Source organism: Sphaeramia orbicularis, chromosome 12, assembly GCF_902148855.1.
Source record: "Sphaeramia orbicularis chromosome 12, fSphaOr1.1, whole genome shotgun sequence".
In the NCBI taxonomy this organism is placed as follows: domain Eukaryota; kingdom Metazoa; phylum Chordata; class Actinopteri; order Kurtiformes; family Apogonidae; genus Sphaeramia; species Sphaeramia orbicularis.
Genome location: NC_043968.1, coordinates 9709051 through 9727631, shown reverse-complemented (window position 1 = coordinate 9727631; position 18581 = coordinate 9709051). Strand labels below are relative to the sequence as shown.

Below are 18581 nucleotides of genomic sequence, written 5' to 3'. Positions count from 1 at the left end.
TGCGTTCATCGGTACTTGGTTTCATTCCATAAACCTGCTGCATTCTGCACAATAGGAAAAGGAGATCAGCGGGTTCAAATATCAAAGAAGGAGCATAGAAGTATAAATGGAATGCATCCTTTCACCTTTGACCCAAGAAGCATGACGGTGCACTTAAATGCAACGGTGAGTTTATCCAACAGTCTAAATATTCACTTTATTTGGGAAAAACTTAAACATTTCTACTTCGTGTTTCTCTTAAATTCCTGGCAACGTGAGCAAAATAACGCACAAACAGAGATAACATTTGGTGAAATCGGCAGAGGCCAAACTTTTAAGGACGAAACCAGAAAATATAACAGTTAAGTCATGCATCACTTAACACAAACTTGTAAGGTATGTTGGCAGGGCCGAGCAGAAATCCTCAGGGCAGAACCTTGAGGTATGTTGAGAAACGCTGCTGCAGAACACTTCTATCTGAGAGTGAAACCTCACTGTCTCTGCTGTGCAATGCTGCGGATCATGTTTACCAGATGCTCTAAAAGATTAAATACTTGTGGATATCTTAACCCTTTGTTTCACAGCATGGGTCAAAAATGATCTATGTTTGCAACAAATGAGCAATGAGTTTGATTCTGAAGCCTTATTTCTATTTTTACTCACTTTACTTTCTATTAAAAAAACATCTATTTTGCATCAGTTGTTCTGAACACAGTGACACATATTAATTTCAGCCAAGTCATATCAATATCATATTGCTGAACAATGCTATCATTCATCAGATTTTCCCTGTATCATGCAGGTCTGTGGGATGTTTTAGTGAATCTCTTGGATCAGCCTCTATGGTGTTGGACCTGATCTGATTTAACCCTGTGGAGCCTGAACCATTAAATCACTGACAGAAAATTCCAGTTCTTTGAAACTGGAGCTTCTATTGGTCCTTCTGAATAAGCCCCCCAATTTTTTTTTCAAATATCAATTTCCATTTATGAGTTTCAATTTTGTATCATATTTGATACATTGGGTCTCAATGCTCCAATATTGTAATTTCTGAACAAACAAACTTTTAAAAACATGTGAGATGTTTGAAGGTATTTTTATTTTATTGGTTTTTTTTTTGGCAGTGGTTTATTGTTCTTTTTTTTTTTGTTGCTGTTTTTAAATTGTATGGCTTTTAATGTTTTTTAACCTATTCTGTATTTTATTGTCTTATTTGGGTTTTATTTATTCTTCTGTACAGCACTTTGGTCCACTGCGGTTGTTTTAAAGTGCTTTATAAATAAAGTTGGACTGAACTGGATTGAAACAAAAACATAATATGACACAAACATGTCTAACAAATTGGTAATTCCTTTTTAAAATTGGCAAAGTTCTTCCTCCTTCCTCATTAATAACAGTCTTGTAGTGTCACTGGAAAGGCCTCTGGTGAACGAATTCCTCCCCCCTGGTGGATTATCCATGTATTGCATGTATCTAATTGTATACATCAGGTTTTTCAAGAAAAAAATATCACTCTGATCATGTAGAAGGCTTCAAAACTCATGTATCAGATATGATATGTCTGGCATTGTAGGATTAAAGGTTCACTGCTGATGTAATTTAACAAACTTATCACTATATTTTTTAACCCATAAAGACCCAACCATCTACCGTTGACCAAAACCATCTACTGATCTAAACTATTTAATACCTGTTGATCCACTAATCCTATCAATACATGTAAATAATTGGTGTAAAATACAGTTCTTCATCTTTTCATGGTCATCAGATATGACTCATTTGGACGTTCAGAGTTACCGTGGAAACACCGTCATCTTCTACAACATTGATTCACCAGTAAAATCCATGGAATTGGATCAGTGACAGTGGAAAGAGACACTTGTTTTATATGCAGCTAATGATAAATTTGCTGAAAACGTTTTCTCTGTTTTTGATATAATAACCCTCAACTTTAATCTGATCTTTTATGAACATTTACGTGATCAGTGAATTAAATTGTTATGGCCTGAAGGTTCTAACATATTTGACAGAGGAAACAGGAGACAAAAAGTTTCAAATTTAAAGGTCTTTATTTTTAGTTGTTACTTTTAGTTGTTGGTTTTCACTTGTATTAAACCCTTTCTGTGCCCAAAAACAAAGAAAAAAACAAAGTTTCAAAGAAAAGAACTAAGGTGAGCCAGCCAACTTAACATAAGGACGGTATGTGGGCCAGGCCAACCCTGTACAGGGCCGTAGAAGTTGACCACGTACCGCTACCACTACCCTACAGAATGCAACCCGCAACTAAATCCCACCTGGTCAAAGAAGAAGTGAAGTCTAACCAAAAAGAGCTAAGGAGAAGCCGACATGACTGCCTCCTGGAAATAATATCAAAACCCACAAAAGATGAAAGGGAAAAGGTGTGCCAGAGCATAACATAAATATAAGAAAGTACTTGGTTTTCACTGGAAAATGTGCAAAATACAGGGGATAGCATTACAATAAATGGTGACAAATCACTTAAAAAAGGTTAAATAGAGAGAAAAAATCATTTGGGAACTGCCACAAAAGTCACACTGTGTCTTTATGGGTTAATCACCCTTGTATTCAAGGGCCATTTTTGACTTATGTGAATGTAATGTACACCTTGATTACAACTGTGTTGGCCTGCAACTCAAACTCTACACTTTTTGATGTAAAAACATATAGGAGGACCACATCTTAGCTGTTCTCATATTCTACATTTTTGTAAAGGATTCCTCACCACTTTTTTTTTTTTTTTTTTTTTTTTTTTACCATTTTTGTCAATTTCTTGGAAATGAAGGCTGCTATTGCTCTGCAAGAACTCACACAAATACTGCATGACAACATCTATCGACATGATGCATTTCTTGCTAAGGACGATCCAGAACTGAGTAAAATTTTCATTCCTCAATCCACCATATTTACCTCCGCCAAGGAACGGCGGTTATGTTTTCATCTAGGTTTGTTTGTTTGTTTGTTGGTTAGTTAGCAAGATAACTCAAAAAGTTATGGACGGATTTTGATGAAATTTTCAGGAAATGTTGATACTGGCACAAGGAACAAATAATTAAATTTTGGTGGTGATCGGGGGGGGGGGGCTGATCTGCCTTGGTGGAGGTCTGCACTCTCCGAGTGCTTTTCTAGTAAATGGTTGTTTCTGACCTCGGTTTGGAACGTAGTGATTTTATATTTGGTTTTTACACTTATCGTTCATTCCTTGTTTTTTTTTATCAGACCTGTTTGTTGTCTACCTAACAATACAAGTGACTGTACTAAGACTGAAACCACATCCGCCCCACCACACACAAACCAAACTGATGATAGAAACATGAATCCACATCTGGGAAGGATGTTTTAAAGGTCAAGGAACTGATTTGGAACATATGTTTGAGTGTATTGAAATGATTATTAGTTTGGTGCTTATGATCTAAAGGAGTGAGTGTAATTTAAAAGAGTGATATTTTGCTTTTGTTTTTCTATGGAATTATGCATTTAAAACATTTCCCTGTGGTCTACATAAACTGTAAATGCTCTGCTTGGGTCTGAATTCTTCATTAATTAAACTCCATAGGTCCAACTTCAACCCTATTTCTGAGTAATGACACCAGAAAGGTCGATTTGAGCACTGGCCCTTTAAATGCAAATGAGCCACTTCATGCCCCATCCCCTCCTGGTTGTTGATTGTGCTGCTCTGTCCCCTTCAGCCACTTGTGTTTGTTACAACCTAGTCTCATATCAAAATGTGAAATAGCTACATTTATCCACAATGCAAAGAATGGGATAAAAAAAAAAACACGTGAACATTTTTCAGGCCCTAATTGTGACAATGATACATTTTGCACCGTGGATAAACGTAGCTGTTTCACATTTTGATATGAGACTGGGTTGGTTTGTTAATACAACCAGCAGCTGAACATTTTAGGTAATTGGCTCGAATTTTGGACATATTTTCAGTTTTTATTACAACCGCTGCTGCTGATAAACAATTATGTCGTACTCGGAGAAATATTCGTCAGAGGTCTTGACTTTATATGTGCAAATGTCATGACGTAACTAGTTATAAAACGTAACAAATTACGCCGGAATTCAAACAGGTTGTACAAATCCACTCGATTTTTGCCAAAATGAATATAAAGATAGCGTTGCAACACCTGGAGGGTTCAAATTCAAACTGTATGAACTATTAGGGTCCAAATACACAAATAAATGAACCAAAGACTAATAAAAGTGGGTTTAGCAAAATATGAGCCCTTTAAGATAGAATGATATGTGACGATCATGAATGAGATGTTTAATCCTTTTAAGACAATGTGTGTCTCCGGTGACACATTTTGCATTTTACAGCTTTCAAAGTACTGTAACTCTTGAACCGTTCTTGCTATTGACAAAATTCAAACGGCATCTGAGAGCATTGGCTGAGGGGGACGGGTGGAAGTGAAGGTAGCAGAGAGTAACAGACCACAGCAGGACAAACAGCCACAGGCATTTATGTGCTGAATTCTTGTAAATGCTTGTATATATTAGTGATAGCGCTGGGGTTTTTTGTGTCTCCTTTTCTTCAGTTTTTTTCTGTATTTTTCTGATTTGGATTGTCCATTGATAGCTGTATTTTAGCTGTAAATAATGTATAAATATAAGTATATATTTTTTTAATATATATATGTAAATATATATGCAGATAGCTAGCCAGGGCAGAAAGAAATGCACTGTCTGTAAAAGAAGCAGATCATGGATGTTTTATTCAGTAAAACGAGGGGGTCTATTTATAACTAGACAGAAAGTGCACAGAGACAGGCTAAAAATAACTAGAATGAACTAAAAATAAAAACCTGGAAGATGAAAACAGAATGATCTAGATCAGGGTTGTCAACCTCATTTTAGTTCAGGGGCCACATTTAGCTAAATTTGATCTGCAGTGGGCCGAACCAGTAAAATATTAACATAATAATATAGAAATAATGTCAACTCCAAACTTTCCTCTATGTGTTAGTGTGAAAAAAGTAAGATTATATTATGAAACTGTTTACATCTACAAACTATTCTTTAAAACAATGTGAATAACATGAACAAACTGAATGAATAAAAATATGTGCAATTTGAACAATATTATGCTTCAGTTTATTACTTACAGACATAATCTTATTAAAATTGTATTTACTTCTTTTAAGACATTTAAGGTGGTTTATATTTGTTCAGGTTATTCACAGTTTTAGCGAAATTAGACTTTGTTTTAGTGTAAATACATGAAAATGTTTACATTTACTAAGAGAAAAAATTATAGTTGTGAGTATTTATAGGTTATTACCATAGTATTTTAGTGATCTGACCCACTTTAGATCACATTGGTCTGAATGTGGAAACTGAACTAAAATGATTGTTAATATCTTTGTGTAATTTTGCATTTCACACATTTATCCAAAGGGCCGGACTAAACCCTTTGGTGGGCTGGATCTGGCCCCCCGGCCGCATGTTTGACACCTGTGATCTTGATAAACAAAAATGTTTGAGCACATGTAAAATAGTTTAAAGTCTATTTCTGTAATCTCTGAACATTTAGTTAGTTGTTTTACATAATAAATATGATACCAAAAAAATGCAAGTCTATTTTTTTTTTTTTGCTAAAACACACTGTTTTAAGCATTTATTATATATAATAATGACATTTAATGGCCATTCATTGAAGGTTCCTTCTGAAGAATGGGCAAAAAAGACATTTCCTGACACTTTTATTGCAAAAACAACACAAAGAAATCCAAGCGGCCTGTTGTAATGGTAGTCCTTATCGGGTTAATGAATACATGAAATATTAGTAAATAATTGTGAAAGGATGTAACAAAGTAAATCCCTGCTCTGCATGAAATCCCACAGGAAAAAAATATGGGTCATTTTTTGTCGTAGTCCATCCGAGGACTGTTGAGTAGCTTGTTTATCGAAGAGCTAAACAGGTTTAGTCAGAGTTGAGAAAACACAGCTTTAAAAGCCTTCAGGGAACAATCTGTTCATTTTACTTCTAAAGGTGTGGTTTGTCTGATAAGGCCGTTATATCTAACATTAACTGTTGTTTTATAATTTATGAGCTGGCTGATAAGAAGATAACTCTGAGTCTGTAACAGGACGGTCTGCATAAATCAGAACTCCCTGAAGCATGTGGGAACATTACTGTTTTTTTAGGTATCTGGGGGCTTCTCTTTGTAGATGCAGCTTTCAAGTATTTGTGGAAAAAGTACCCACGCCCAAATATTTCCACCTTAGACTGACTGGAGGTTTCCTTGACTGTTGTGTTTCACATTTCAGTTTTCTCACACACTCTGTCCAGCTGCAACCATTAAATTCAGAGTTTTGACTGATTTGTAAACACACTTCTAACCGGTTTTCATCTGAGAAATGTCAGCATTGTTTGGTCCCTGCTAAATATTTTGACTTGTTTCGTTGTTTGAGGAAAAGCTGCTCTACCATTAAAGCTGCAGGTTACGATTTTTCATGTCACTTTTACCGCAGCAGCAAGAGGTTATGGCTGCTTTGAAATCAGCTCCAAGATTTTGGTCCTTTAAGGAACTAGTTTGTCTTCTAAAAAGTTGTAGAAGTATTTATTATGAACAATGATAAGACGCCAAACACTAATTATTAGTTTCATGTGTGCAGCTGGGTGTGAAAAAAAAAAAAAAAGTTTCTCACATTTAACTCCAAAATATTTACAAGTGTCCAAACAAAAATTAGGTGTGATATGTAGATGTTATTTTATGAACCAAACAGCTCAGATAAGTACGATTTCACCTACTTCAACATTTAAGAGGTACTACACCGGTGCTTTTCAACCTCGGGGTCAGGACCCCACATGGGGTTGTCTGAAATGTCTAGTAATTGATGAAAAACAAAAACATACTAATAAAAATTATGTTGAATTGGCAGACAATCCCAATCCATAAAAGACAAACTGAGTGTGAAACTGCAGCACTGTGGTTCTGTTTATGTCAAATGTTCATTGTGGTCCCTTTCAGATGCTGCAGCCCTTTCATAATTCATAATTTGAGTTCTTGTTTGTTCAGTATTGTCAGCCTTGTAAATCCAAGCTGGACTGACTGTACATACCCTGATCAAGGAAAATCTAAGTCTCCCTTTGTGCAGTAATCTACACCTGGATTTACTGCCTCCGTCCATAAAAATTTATATTATATGGACTAAATGTCGACTAAAATGATCGTTTATTTGCAACATAGTATAGCAAACTATTACATGAGAAAAAAAATACATTATAGCAAAAAAGTGTGTTTTGAATGTCTGGGTCGCCAGAAATTTGTGACCATAAAAAAAAAAAAAAAAAAAAAAAAAAAGGTTGGGAACCAAAGGACTACACATTAGAACATGTATTCAACTGTAGCCTGAAGTATGGGACTCAACTGTGGGCAATTAATACAAATCAGCAAGTTTATGAAAATAAGATTCCTGTTGTTCAGGTCTAAATAAATCTATCTTTTGTTTCTAGATCATCACATTGCTGACTTAAGCAGCTTGAATGTGAATCGGATAAAAACACTAGTAACAAAAACGCCCAAACCACATCTTTCAGTTCCTTGTCTGGTTCTGTACAGGTGTCCTGATTCTGTCCCGTGAATGGCAGACTTTGTAGCTTTTCAGAACCAGCACTAATGATTCAGAGTAATACACTTAACTACAGCAAATCATGTTACTGGAAACCTTTTATTTCAGATGTAAGAAGACTGAAGGTTTTGTCTCCCCGAGCTCATTGTGAATTTAACATATTCCTGTGCAACATTTACGAGCTCAGCCTGTGTAAAGTCAAACAATCTTTGCATTTAATAACAAAACCGAGACAAGCCTGACAAAAAAAAGAGCTTAAAGATTTAGACAAGACTCAAACTCTTCTTCAACATCACATTTATTTAAACAAAAATGTGTCTTTTAGGATGAGCTGGAGGCGGCCACTGCAGCACGTCTGGGTTTAGGGGTGGTGCCTTCCCTGAAACCGTTCCTGGAAATGAAAAAAAGGAAAACCAGTGACATTTGTGCACCGATTAGATTAAAGACACAGAGATAAAAGCTGGGAAAACAAAATGATAAGGTGCATCTTCCTGTACAAGACATTTCTTTGGAACACTACAGTGTCCATTTGCTGACAGAAGTCATAAGGCTGTGTGTTTCAACCTGGCACAAATACTGAGGAATACGACAACATCTGACAGCAGTGTGATAAAGATGACATGGCACACATTTGCTCATTAGAAACAGGAAAACATGTCCATTTACCTACACTGTTCATAAGGAACCAAGAGTAGTCCCAGTTTACAGTGCTGCTTACCTCAGAGTAAATACTGATATCACATAAAGTTCATTTGTTCAGACATTTATTTTCACCATCACTGGTAAAGCAGCATGTACAAGTACTGAGATGACCTCTGTTAAGTATTAGTAAAAACCTAAGATATATTTTAAAATCAATATCTATAATTTGACTTTTTGAAACCATTTAAGACCATTAACTCAGGTTCCGGTTGTTCAATGACACTGACTTCCATCCTGCAACGAATTAATGAGACTAACTCCACTTCTTGGCACACACTGCTGCCTTGTGGTTAGACCATGGAACCACATGTTTGGTTTACAGCTTCATGTTTATAGTCTCCCACTAAAAAGCACTGGAGGTATTTCCACTTGGTTCTCATACCCATTTGGTGATGAAATTTATCTTATTCTGTCTAAACATTTGTTTAAAATCTTGTTTGCAGTTGCATCACATCTCTTCCACAAAACACAAACTTTATGCTGAAAGATTACCACCAACTCCTACAATCACTAGACCTGTCCAACTAAGTTGATGATTTACTGTCAGATGATTGCAATTAACAATATGGTCTCTACTGTTTAATTCTTCAAAATATATTTGATTATCTTTTGTTAATAAGAGATAAGACCAGAATTAAATGTAAAAGGCCCCTCACTGCAAATATTGGACCAAGGCACAAAAGTGGCATAAAACATTGTGGCATTTTCTCCTGTAATTGACATTATAGGAGAAGACAAATGCAATAGAGATGGCACTGAGTGCCAGTCGACTAAGGAACAACACAGTGGGAATAAAACACAAGTCTCTTAGTTTCACTACCTATCTGGCACTGGCAGCAGAAACGTTTCATAATTACAATACATTAGTAAAATCTCAAAAAGAAAACACCAATAACTGATTTTGTCCTTCAGTCCTTGGAAGTTTAATTTTAATACTTTTATCCCAAAAGTTTTACTTTGTAATATAGAGTCTTGTTTGCCCTAAATAACTGACAAATGTCTTGAATAGATTTGACCCAAGCGTCCCAGCCAGGACCAATGCGAGGGTAGATTATGTCTGAAAATCATACCTGAATCTGCGGTAGACAACCTTCAGGTGTCTCAGACGGCCAGTTCCAGTGGTGTTCCTCCTCTTGGCCTTAGCGCTCCAGTTATCTACAAAACAAACAGTTGTAAGCATCAGGGCACCCTGGCCTTCTTAAACCAGCATACAAATTCAAAGCTGACACAATGTAAACAAACAGCAGATGTACTATATTGTGTCACGGGCATGGAATATCCCGTCATGGCAAGATGTTTTGTTCAATCACAACATCTACACGTAATGATTACACATAGAAAGGTCAGGCACAACTTCACTTACTTTCAGTTAACTGGACAAACATACACAAAAAACCCCACACAAGCCACAACACATCTATCCTGTTTACGTTACTAAGGCGGATACTAAAAGATGTGATCATTAGTTAGCATCTCAGAGGCAGTGTTTTCACATCTATTCTGTCAACAAAAGCATCTAATCATCTTGAATTCTTAATGTATTTATATACATGTGTGAACAAAATGAAATTTGTTTATATGCAACCAATGACATGCTGTCCAGTGTAATTTCAGGGTTAGGATTACCTCCGAGATGCTCACAATTTAGTATGTGCCTTTTACTTGAGTTGTTGTAGGTGCATACAATGAACCCATATTTGGGGGATGTCATCAGGATACTTACACTTTCTCTTGCGCTTCTCTGGGTAGCCACACTTTCCGCAGGTGGACTTCTGCAGGTGGTAGGCTTTGGAGCCACAACGACGGCACAGAGTGTGCGTCTTGTTCCGGCGCTTACCGAAAGAGGATGTTCCCTTCGTCTATGGAAAATATAAATTAAGTGTAAGGAGCATCTCTACAATCTTAAACAGTGACAGACATGTGACAGGGCAGTCTTGTCTCAGTACAAAGAGTAGAATCACAGAAAAGTCATTTGTTCAGACATTTGTGTTTTAAGACATCACTGACAAGACTGGGGAAGCAACAACATGGGTATGTAACGTTAGCAGTTCGGTGCTAGCCAACTTGTACTACACAACACCAATAACCATTATTCTAAGTCATTCTCACTGGATGTTAGATAGCATTGTAATTGTAACCAAGGCTTGTGCAGTTACTTTACTCAACCAGAGGAAGCAGACGTACTGCTACACGAAAGGGCTGACCGGCTAGGCTAATGACTATAGCAAAGCAAGCTAATATTAGCATTTTTACCATTAACACTCAGTGCTGCCGAAAAATCTAAATTAACGCTAGTTTGGCTTTTAACAACTTCTATGTAGAGCAATTTAAGCGTTATCCGGACTCCTCTCAGTATATTCAACATGTTTTCACTCAATGAGCCGCGGCTACACACAGGGCAAATAAACGCTGGATGGAGCCATCAAAATGGGGTAAATTATGCCTAATTTAAGCTTTATCTCAAAAATACGTTAACCAAACTGTAAGGATGGACAATCGCCACAGAAATACCGACAGATCATTTCAGATAACCGACACAATAAACAGATGTTAAGAGATTTCAGTCTGCCAGTGGTTGTGCTTACCATTTTCGTCCGGTGGCTAGGGGAAAAGAGGCCGGAAGAGGGTCATGCGTTGCAACAAATTACATCCGTGCTTTTTCCGGTGTCACGTAAAAATGAGTCCCCACTCATGTCGCGTGTTCATTAACTGTCGAAATGGTTAGACGCTAAAATTAGTAATTAACGTGTGCGTGTCCTTCGTATCTGTGCATTTATGTTATTTTCTTTTCCCTTTTCTTCTACTATAGTTTCAAAACACTGGAAAAACTAAATTTTACCATAATTTATCAAACGAAAACACAAAGACGGAACCTCCTATTCTGTGTAGAGACTGCAGATCTCATAATTTCCACTGATTATTTACTAAATCCACTTACTAGAGGGTTGGTGGGTCAAATTTTGCTCAGTCCTATTTAAGTGGCATTTGGTAAGATGTAAATGACCACCACCAGTGAATAAATAATGGTTCTAATGTGAAGTCATTTGAGTGCCTAGAAAAGTGCCGTATAAATCCAGTCCATTATTATAATGTAAACACTACCTGTATCTATGTTAAAGTAGGTAATCATTTGTGAACACCAGTATGGACTAGGCTGCTGAAAGTGAATGGGATTGAAATTAAACCATGGCACTTTACCAGAAAATTATCAATCCAATTTTTATTTATTTATTTATTTATTTATTGACCTTTATTTAACCAGATTGGTCCTCTTGAGATGGGGAATTTCTATTTCAAGGGTGACCTAACTGAGACAGCAGAGATACAGTCACAAAATTACAGTTTTACAAGAATAAAAGCATTTGCAAACACAGAAAAAACATGTACAATAAGATGAAACATTTACAGACCATCAGCCTTGATTCCAGAGTTTTAACACTCTCTTAAAACTCAGTCAAAGGAACCAGTGATTGTAGATTGTAGATGGAGCTCAGACTGAAACTTGTTCCAGGCGTCAGGAGCTGAAAACCTAAAAGATTTCTTTCCTGCTTTAATCCTTATCTTTGGAGCAAATAGTTACAAAGTGTTCATTGAGTGGAGACTGTATGTTCTATGTTAACAGTGAATTTAAATAAGATGGAAGTCTCCCCAAAATTGCTTTGTAAATGAAAATATACCAGTGACTGAGCCGACGACCACATAACGATGACCAGTTTACTTTTCTATAGAAACACAGTGATGAGTGGTAGAAGCACAGTTTATAGTGAATCTGAGAGCCCCGTGATAACACTGTCTAATAGGTGAAGAGAATGGACTGTATGCTCAGCCCCAGTACTTCCTAAACTTCAGGTGGGTCCTTTATTTCCTGCCTTTCATTATTGGACACCCTGATTAATCCAGGTGTGTCTGCTACGTCTTACTGTGACTACTTATTAATTAGGCACACCTGGATTATTCAGGGTGTCCAATAATGAAAACAGGAAATAAAGGACCCACCTGAAGTTCAAGAAGTAGTGGGGCTGTGCATAGAGTCCATTGGCAGGTACATTCACATATAATATGTTTTCATAGTCCAATACAGGTGAAAATGTCGAGTCCATGAATTTTTCCATTTTACATATGTATATAGTACTGAGGATTCAGTGTGTAACCTTTAATGATATATAACAGAAAACAAATGGGGGGGGGGGGGGGGTATTTTAAACATTCACTAAATAAGCTTTAGTTGCTCAAAAAATGTCCCACTTCATGTTAAGATGAAAACTGTACATTAATATAGAGATTTTCATGTCAGTGAAAGTGAAAGTGAAACTCACTTATTGACCATTGTCACTTGTTTTGAAAAAAATTACAAGGGGCATGAAATTACACTGTTATTAACATTATTTTTATTATAACCTACACTACTCACTGTATCTTTAGCTGCTTTAAACAGTGTGCCTTTATCTGTCTGATGCTCATCATCATATATCGTTACAATATATATTCAAATTAAATCTGGACAGATTTTCACAAAGAAAAAAAATATCCTGTCACTATAAATCTCACCTAAATCTCAGGGACAGAGCTGGAGATTTCTGTTGTATGAAAATGAGGAAATTTTCTCCTATATCTTGACCTGGAGGTCTCAAACAGAACATAGGGTTTTATTAAATGTAGCCTGTGAAAGTATTGAGAAGTCAAAAGAATCTACCTTGGGCAAACACATGGAGATAACAGAAAGAAAATGTTCCCTTTAACAGAAGAAACCTCTAACACACAGGAGTCAAACATGCGGCCCGGGGGCCAAAGGGTCCAGTCCGGGCCTTGGGATGAATTTGTGAAATGCAAAAATTACACTAAGATATTAACAATCCTTTTAGTTCAGGTTCCACATTCAGACCAATTCAATCTAAAGCGGGCAACATTCAGTAAAATACTATCATAATAACATAGAAATAATGACAACTTCAAATGTTTCTCTGTAAATGTAAATATTTTCTTGTATTTACACTAAAACAAAGTATAATTTTGCAAAAAATGTGAATAACCTGAAATGTCTTAGGAGAAGTCAGTACAATTTTAACAATATTCTCCCTGTTACTCAGTGTTGTGTGTATTTGTAGATCCACTGTGATCTGTAAGTTATAATACACATGTAAAAATGATAAACTGAGGCATAATATTGTTAAAATTACACTTATTTTTTCAGTTTGTTCATGTTATTCACATCTCTTGAAAGGATAGTTTGTAGATGTTTATCCTTTTCATAATGTAAATTAACTTTTTTCGCACTAAAACATAGAGAAAAGTTTGGAGTTGACATTATTTATATATTATCATGTTATTATGTTACTGGTTCGGCACACTTCAGATCAAATTTAGCTGAATCTGGCCCGTGAAGTAAAATGAGTTTGACACCCCTGCTCTAACAGAACCACATTCCGGAGGAGAATGATCAGACAAAAGAGCAACAAACACAGGAGCAGGTTGGTGGAGCCAGTAACCTCACTTTACAAACACAGAACTCCAGAGAGAAAGAACAGACTACTGGAAAAAGAAGGCACACGGGAATGACATGCAATAGTGGCATGTGTGAGTGTGGAAAAGAGGAGAGTGGACCTCAGTGCATCATGGGAGGTCCTCCAGCTGTGCAGACATATGCACGGAACGATTCATTAATCACTAACGTCTTGTGAGAGAGCGCAGGATCTCTCCACATGAGCAGACAAATTTAGCTTCCTCAGTGTGACGCTTCAGTGGCTCAGAGCAGAATGGATGTTCCTTGGTAATTGGAAATGACCCCCAAGGCTGACCCAGAACATCTCAAAGAGCAGAACAGGCTCCAGTCTATGGTCTATGTAAAAGCCTATCCTGGCTATAAATGTAAAGCACTTTGACAGGGAACCAAAAAAACAAAACAAATCTGTTAAATCAATGAAGTCGGAGAAATTAATTTATAATTGTTTTTCATTATTATTATTATTCATTTATTTATTTTTTAAGCTTTGGTTTTTCATATGTATTTTCTACACTGTGTACAACTTCTGCTGTTTTTGTCTGTGTCCTAAAAGAAGGAACCTAGCACTCAGTTTTTTTTTTTTTTTTTTCCACTTCTTTTTAAGTTAAAAGGGGGTTGGGGAGTTATTTTTTTTGTTCTTCAGGGTCTAGAGACATGCCCTAGTATACATATCCCTGAGCTTTTGTGAAGTAATTTGTGTAAAATGTGATGTAGTGTTGAGTTAAAAATGAAAACTTGACAATTTTCAGAAGTCTTCCAAGTTCACTAGATCTTTAACAGCCAGAAGTACATTTTTATGATGGTATTATGAGCGTCTGTGTTCAGTTTAAGAATTTAAATAGAGATTGGATAGTAAAAGTAGTGCAGAAATCTATAATAAACATAGTTATTGCCTGTATGTTGGCCCCATAATATATAAAAACCTAAATTACACTGAGTAAACTGAAGCTCTAACCCAGTGGTTTCCAACCTTTTTTGGTTCATGACCCCATTTTAACATCACAAATTTCTGGTGACCCCAGACATTCAAAATGAATAAAATTTTTTGCTACAATGTATTTTTTTTTATTTTTTTATCATGTCATCGTTTACTATACTATGTTGCAAATAAATGCTAGTTTTAGTTGACATTTAGTCTATATAATGTTTATCATTATGGACGGAGGCAGTAAATCCAGGTGTAGATTACTGCACAAAGTGAGAATTTTATTTCCCTTGGTCAGGATATGTACAGTCAGTCCAGCTTGGATTTACAAGGCTGACAATTAACACTGAACAAACAAGAACTCAAACTATGAATTATGAAAGAGCTGCAGCATCTGAAACTGACCACAATGAACATTTGACAGATAAACAGAACCACAGTGCTTCAGTTTCAGACTCACAGTTTGTCATGTCTTTTATGGATTGTGATTGTTTCTCTCAACTCACCATATATTTTTTATTAGTAAGTTTTTATTTTTATCAATAACTAGAAATCTCAGGCAACCCCATTGGAATTCCAGGTGACCCCACATGGGGTCCTTACCCCAAGGTTGAAAAACACTGCTCTAACCATATTAAAAAGTAAAACAATAGTGAATAGATTGTCTGTTAGAGCAATAGTTTGGCTGTTATGTAACAACAAAGATTTGTCCCTGTTAGAGCCATTTTTTGTGCTTCAGTTAAAAATTCATATTTATATTTAGATTCAATTTCCTATTAATAATTTATGCATATTATATGAATGTTTGAGTAACAAAAGCATCAGTCTTGATGTCACTGTGTGATGCAATCCTGTTGGCTGCAAAGATGATAAAAACGTAAAGAAAGAGAAGCAGAACCGGAAGCCTTGAGCCCAGGAACATCACAGTCTTTGACCATCATGTAATTTAATTAAGGAATTCATCTTTTGTTTGTATCAATATAAGTTTTAAGTAAAGACAAGAAACAGAAAAGTTTGGATTCCAGACCTTTTGTTTATTGATACGTGTCGCGTACAAAAGAATTCCGAGGTCCCTGGCTCGTGAGTTAACACACTGCACTCACAGTCCCATTAAAAACTGCAATTCTGATGAGACTCAATGACATTTTCCTATCGACTGCCACAGTCCAGAGCATGTATGGTCTGTCCTGCAGAGCTGTGACCTGGTTTTTAATGTGTGTTATAACTCTGTAATGTACGGTCTGCTGGAGGAAATAAAATGTCCCTGAAAACTCCAGGACTTTTTCAATTAGTCACCAGTGTGGTCTCTGTGAAACTCTGGAAGTCATGATGTAAACTGATCAGAAACTAGACCATTATGGATGGGTACACTGTGGTTAAACAGGTCCATGTAGACCACAGGTGTCAAACATGCGGCCTGGGGCCAAATCCGGCCCGCCAAAGGGTCCAATCTAGCCCGTAGGATGAATTTGTGAAATGCAAAAATTACACTAAAGATATTAATCAGTAGTGTAAAAATCATTTTATTTCAGGTTCCATACAGACACATATAAACCAATTAGATCTCAGTTGGGCCAGACCAGAAAAATACTGTCATAATAACCAATAAATAATGACAACTGCAGATTTTATCTTTGTTTTAGTGTAAAAACATAAAATTTCATGAAAATGTTTACATTAACAAACTATCCTTTTACAAAAAATTTGAATAACCTGAAGAAATATGAATGTGAAATGTCTTGAGAAAAGTAAATGCAATTTTATCATTATTATACCTGTTACTAAATGTTTTGTGTATTTGTAATTGTAATGTAAGTTTTAACGCACATGTGTAAATGATAAACTGATAAACTGATGTAGAATATTCACCCAATATTCACCCAATTCACCCAATATTCACCCAAATATGATCTTAAGTGGGCCGGACCAGTAAAATAATAACAGTGAAAAAAGTTAAATTACATTATGATAATGTTTACATCTACAGTGTTTCCTTAAAAATCTGAATAACATGAACAACTTGAAATGTCTTAAGAAAATCAAGTGCTATTTTAACAATATTCTGCCTCAGTTTATTAGTTTATCACTTACGCATATGCATTACAACAAACTTTACAATTACAAATACACAAAACATACAGTACCAGGTATAATATCGGTGAAATTGCATTTACTTCTCTTAAGACATTTCAGGTTGTTCATATTAGTTCAGGTTATTCACATTTTTTGTAAAAGGATAGTTTGTTAATGTAAACACTTTCATGTAATTTTACTTTTTTTCACTTAAACAAAGATAAAATCTGCAGTTATTATTTATAGGTTATTATGATACTATTTTACTGATCTGGCCCAATTGAGATCTAATTGGTCTGTATGTGGAACTGAATTAAAATGATTTTTACACCACTGATTGTTAATATCTTCAGTGTAATTTTTGCATTTCACTAATTCATCCTACGGGCCAGACTGGACCCTTTGGTCAGCCGGATTTGGCCTCCAGGCCGCATGTTTGACACCTGTGATCTACATGGCTTCTAGGAAACAGTATTTAGTGTGATCTGTTCCCATGACAAAACGTAACTGTTACTTTTTGTGTTACAACACAAACAGTAAGAAACATTGGACATGTGTTGAATGAAACCTGGTGTAAAACCCCGTTCAGTCATTCTCATTTTGTCTGTGCAGAAGAGTCTAAGTACAAAGGAAGGTCACACTGAATATCGAATACTTCAGACCATTTTTTTCCCCCTCAAATGTTTGTGTTTAATGTTGCTCTAAATTCCATTTGTATCTTGTTACAGAGACTGAGAACATACACTATCATATAGATCTGTCATTACGTTCTTGCTAATTCAATAATTAGTATCAGGCATATTATAGTATATAGTACAGATATGCTTAGACTAGGGAGATTATTACTGTTATGAATTATATAAGGAGAAGGGGTGGGAGTTTATTAGTTATGCTTCTTTTCACTTCTTTTCAAATATGTATTATATATCTTCTGTTTAAGTGTTTTGTTTATTTATTTTCTTCTGTTTTGACATTCACATTTGAAATAAATACTGTACATCAATCAATGAATCAATAAAACAACAAACACTGTATAACAAAGATTTCTTTTCAAAAAAAGAAAGGTCAAGCGCTCCCTCTGTAGATATAAGCAAGTGGTTCTCAGACAATAACACACACAAGTTCCTCATTTCACATAATTTTACAAGAATGAAAACATAATCAGGATTATCATATTCAGTTTCTGCAATTAGAGCCTCCTATACATGCCCCTAAATGTTACAGATTGGTCATTTAAATAGGCTAGTACCTGACAGTGTAGCATGGGTTGTCTTGAATGTTACTAATGGCAATATTCTCTTTTCTTTTATGTTATTATTATTATTTTACTTTATTTTTTATTGATTTATTTCAAATATGTAAATTATTCAAGCTTCTGACTGACTTCTCTGCACAACTTAATATAAAAATGAAAATTCAAGGAAGCATAAAATAATGATACACGCAAAAAGATAAAGAAAAAAAGTCATATTTGAAAAGGAGTAAGAAGAAGCATAGCTTATTAGCTCTCACCCCTTTGTCTAAACCAACAGTATATACATATGTACATACATATACAAATACATACATACATATTTACACCCATATACGTACACATTTATACACACACACACACACACACACACACACACACACACACACACACACACACATATATATACACACACACATGCATTATTATTATTATTATTATTATTATTATTATTATTATTATTATCATCATCATTATTATTATTATTATTATTATTATTATTACTATTATTACATGCATACATATACACATCCACATATACCATCATA

General features: G+C 35.6%; 1 protein-coding gene and 2 non-coding genes across 3 annotated transcripts; all 3 read right to left on the bottom strand.

Moving 5' to 3' along the window:
- Nucleotides 1-7861: 7861 nt before the first annotated feature.
- Nucleotides 7862-10947, bottom strand: rpl37 (ribosomal protein L37). Its single transcript, XM_030150719.1, has 4 exons — nt 10869-10947; nt 10007-10142; nt 9354-9438; nt 7862-7972 (listed from the first exon to the last, which is right to left on the bottom strand). The coding sequence occupies exons 1-4, from the start codon at nt 10869-10871 to the stop codon at nt 7903-7905; spliced, it is 294 nt and encodes a 97-aa protein (XP_030006579.1). The 5' UTR covers nt 10872-10947; the 3' UTR covers nt 7862-7902.
- LOC115430915 (small nucleolar RNA SNORD72) lies at nt 8293-8371 on the bottom strand. Its single transcript, XR_003937039.1, has one exon. It is a non-coding gene; the product is annotated as a small nucleolar RNA SNORD72 (small nucleolar RNA).
- LOC115430916 (small nucleolar RNA SNORD72) lies at nt 10215-10295 on the bottom strand. The gene has a single exon (XR_003937040.1). It is a non-coding gene; the product is annotated as a small nucleolar RNA SNORD72 (small nucleolar RNA).
- Nucleotides 10948-18581: the final 7634 nt, after the last annotated feature.